Source organism: Mandrillus leucophaeus, unplaced genomic scaffold (assembly GCF_000951045.1).
Source record: "Mandrillus leucophaeus isolate KB7577 unplaced genomic scaffold, Mleu.le_1.0 Scaffold126, whole genome shotgun sequence".
NCBI classification, from domain to species: Eukaryota; Metazoa; Chordata; class Mammalia; order Primates; family Cercopithecidae; genus Mandrillus; species Mandrillus leucophaeus.
In genome coordinates, this window is record NW_012100987.1 from 994,600 (window position 1) to 996,419 (window position 1,820).

A 1,820-nucleotide genomic window follows, 5' to 3' on the forward strand; every position below is an offset into this window, starting at 1 on the left:
TATAAATTATGTGTAAGAATGGGATAGGTTTATGAATATCATGATATAAAGAAGTAAATCATTTCTTGATAAAATAATAACATTGCAAGTTCACTAAATGCTAGTGCTATCCTTAAAACTTTATTCTCACAGAACAAGAACTGCATCGGGGAAGAGATCTGTGGCTAAGCTGTAGTCTTGCCTTTTAAAATTATTACTTGTTCTTTCTTCTTTAAATGTCAAGTTGTAAGCTTCACATTTTTGGCCAAGGCTAGTCTTTAGCTGTTATTTCCATGTGAGGTGTTAGGTTAATGTTAGATCATCTGTGAGTTTCTACTGTGGCTGTTAGTGTAAAGTGGTTTCTGGTTGTGCTTAGTATTGCTTAGAAATTCATTGTTAGTAATTTTTGTTGTTGTTTTTTTGAGATGGATTTTCACTTTGTTGCCCAGGCTGGAGTGCAGTGGCTCGATCTTGGCTCACTGCAACCTCCACCTCCCGGGTTCAAGCGAGTCTCCTGCCTCAGCCTCCTGAGTAGCTGGAATTACAGGCTCCTGCCACCATGGCTGGCTAATTTTTGTATTTTTAGTAGAGACGGGGTTTAAAAGAACTAGAATTTGCTTCATGCTTGTCAGAATGTACACAGTGCTGCCATACTGTGGCCATACTGTCACCAGACCTGTTTTAAACCACTGCAGTACTGAATTAGAACTAGAGGAAAAGTTTCTGAAAACTCTTTTCCACCTCCCCAAGTGTTGGGATTACAGGCGCGAGCCACTGCACCTGGCCCGTTGTTAGTAATTTTAATGCCAAGATCACTACTGGGGCTGTTGATTTTGGTGAAGAGGTTTTTCATCTAGTTTCAATCATTTCAATGATCCAAGGTTTCTTGTAGGCAGGAACACGTCTCCTTGAAAAGATTTAAGTTCAGAGTCTGCTTGGGAAGAGGTGAAGTGTAATGCATTATCTGCCCCTGGATCTCTGCTGCTGGATCTCTGTTCAATATCTTCCCTTATCATTTTCCTTAGGTCTCTACCCCCCAAGAGCCAAGCTGGTAATACAGAGGCATCTCTCATCACTGACAGATAATGAGCAAGCTGACATCTTTGAAAGAGTTCAGGTAACATTATTTGTAGGTCTCATAAATAAGACATAAGGAATGAGAATTGAATCCTGTTTTATGCATTCCTGTTTTCATTCTGCTGCCTAGAGTTAAAGATGCATGACCTAGAGTACCATTGGGTAGTATAGAATGCCGTTGTATTCTTGCTTCTGAGCTAAGTTAAAACTCTTAGCTTTGTTTACGTTTGTCTGCCAGACGGAATGAAAGGAGAGAAGCTGTGTTGCCATGGTGTTCTTTTGGTTTGTCTGTTGAACAGAAAATGAAGCCAGCCAGTGACCAGGAAGAAAATGAACTTGTGATCTTACACCTGAGGCAGATGTGTGAGGCCAAGCAGAAGACGCACGTGCACATTGGGGAAGGCCCTTCGGTGAGAAGATACTTCCTCCTTCGCCGACTTTTGTTGTTGTTTATGGATTTTCTTAATTCTTCCGTTTGTACTGTCAGGTTCTTTAGGGCTAAAGTCCTATCGGAGTTTCCTGTGACACCCCCCCCCCCCAGCATTTTGGTAGTTTTATAAGGACTTTTTTTGTTTTTTTTTAAGACAGAGTTTCACTCTTATTGCCCAGGCTGGAGTGCAATGGCACTATCTCGGCTCAGTGATGCTCCTGCCTCAGCTTCCCGGGTAGCTGGGACTACAGGCATGCGCCACCACACCCAGCTAATTTTGTATTTTTGGTAGAGACAGGGTTTCTCCATGTTGGTCAGCCTGCTCTTGAACTCC

The 1,820-nt window shown here is 42.1% G+C and overlaps 1 protein-coding gene across 1 annotated transcript in view; it reads left to right on the forward strand.

Moving 5' to 3' along the window:
* TBC1D4 (TBC1 domain family, member 4) overlaps positions 1–1,820 on the forward strand; it is a 90,488-nt gene that overhangs the window by 31,119 nt on the left and 57,549 nt on the right. The window contains exons 6-7 of the mRNA XM_011972012.1: positions 1,005–1,096; positions 1,356–1,466. Of these exons, the coding sequence (XP_011827402.1) occupies positions 1,005–1,096; positions 1,356–1,466 (203 nt within the window). The remainder of the gene's footprint in view (positions 1–1,004; positions 1,097–1,355; positions 1,467–1,820) is intronic.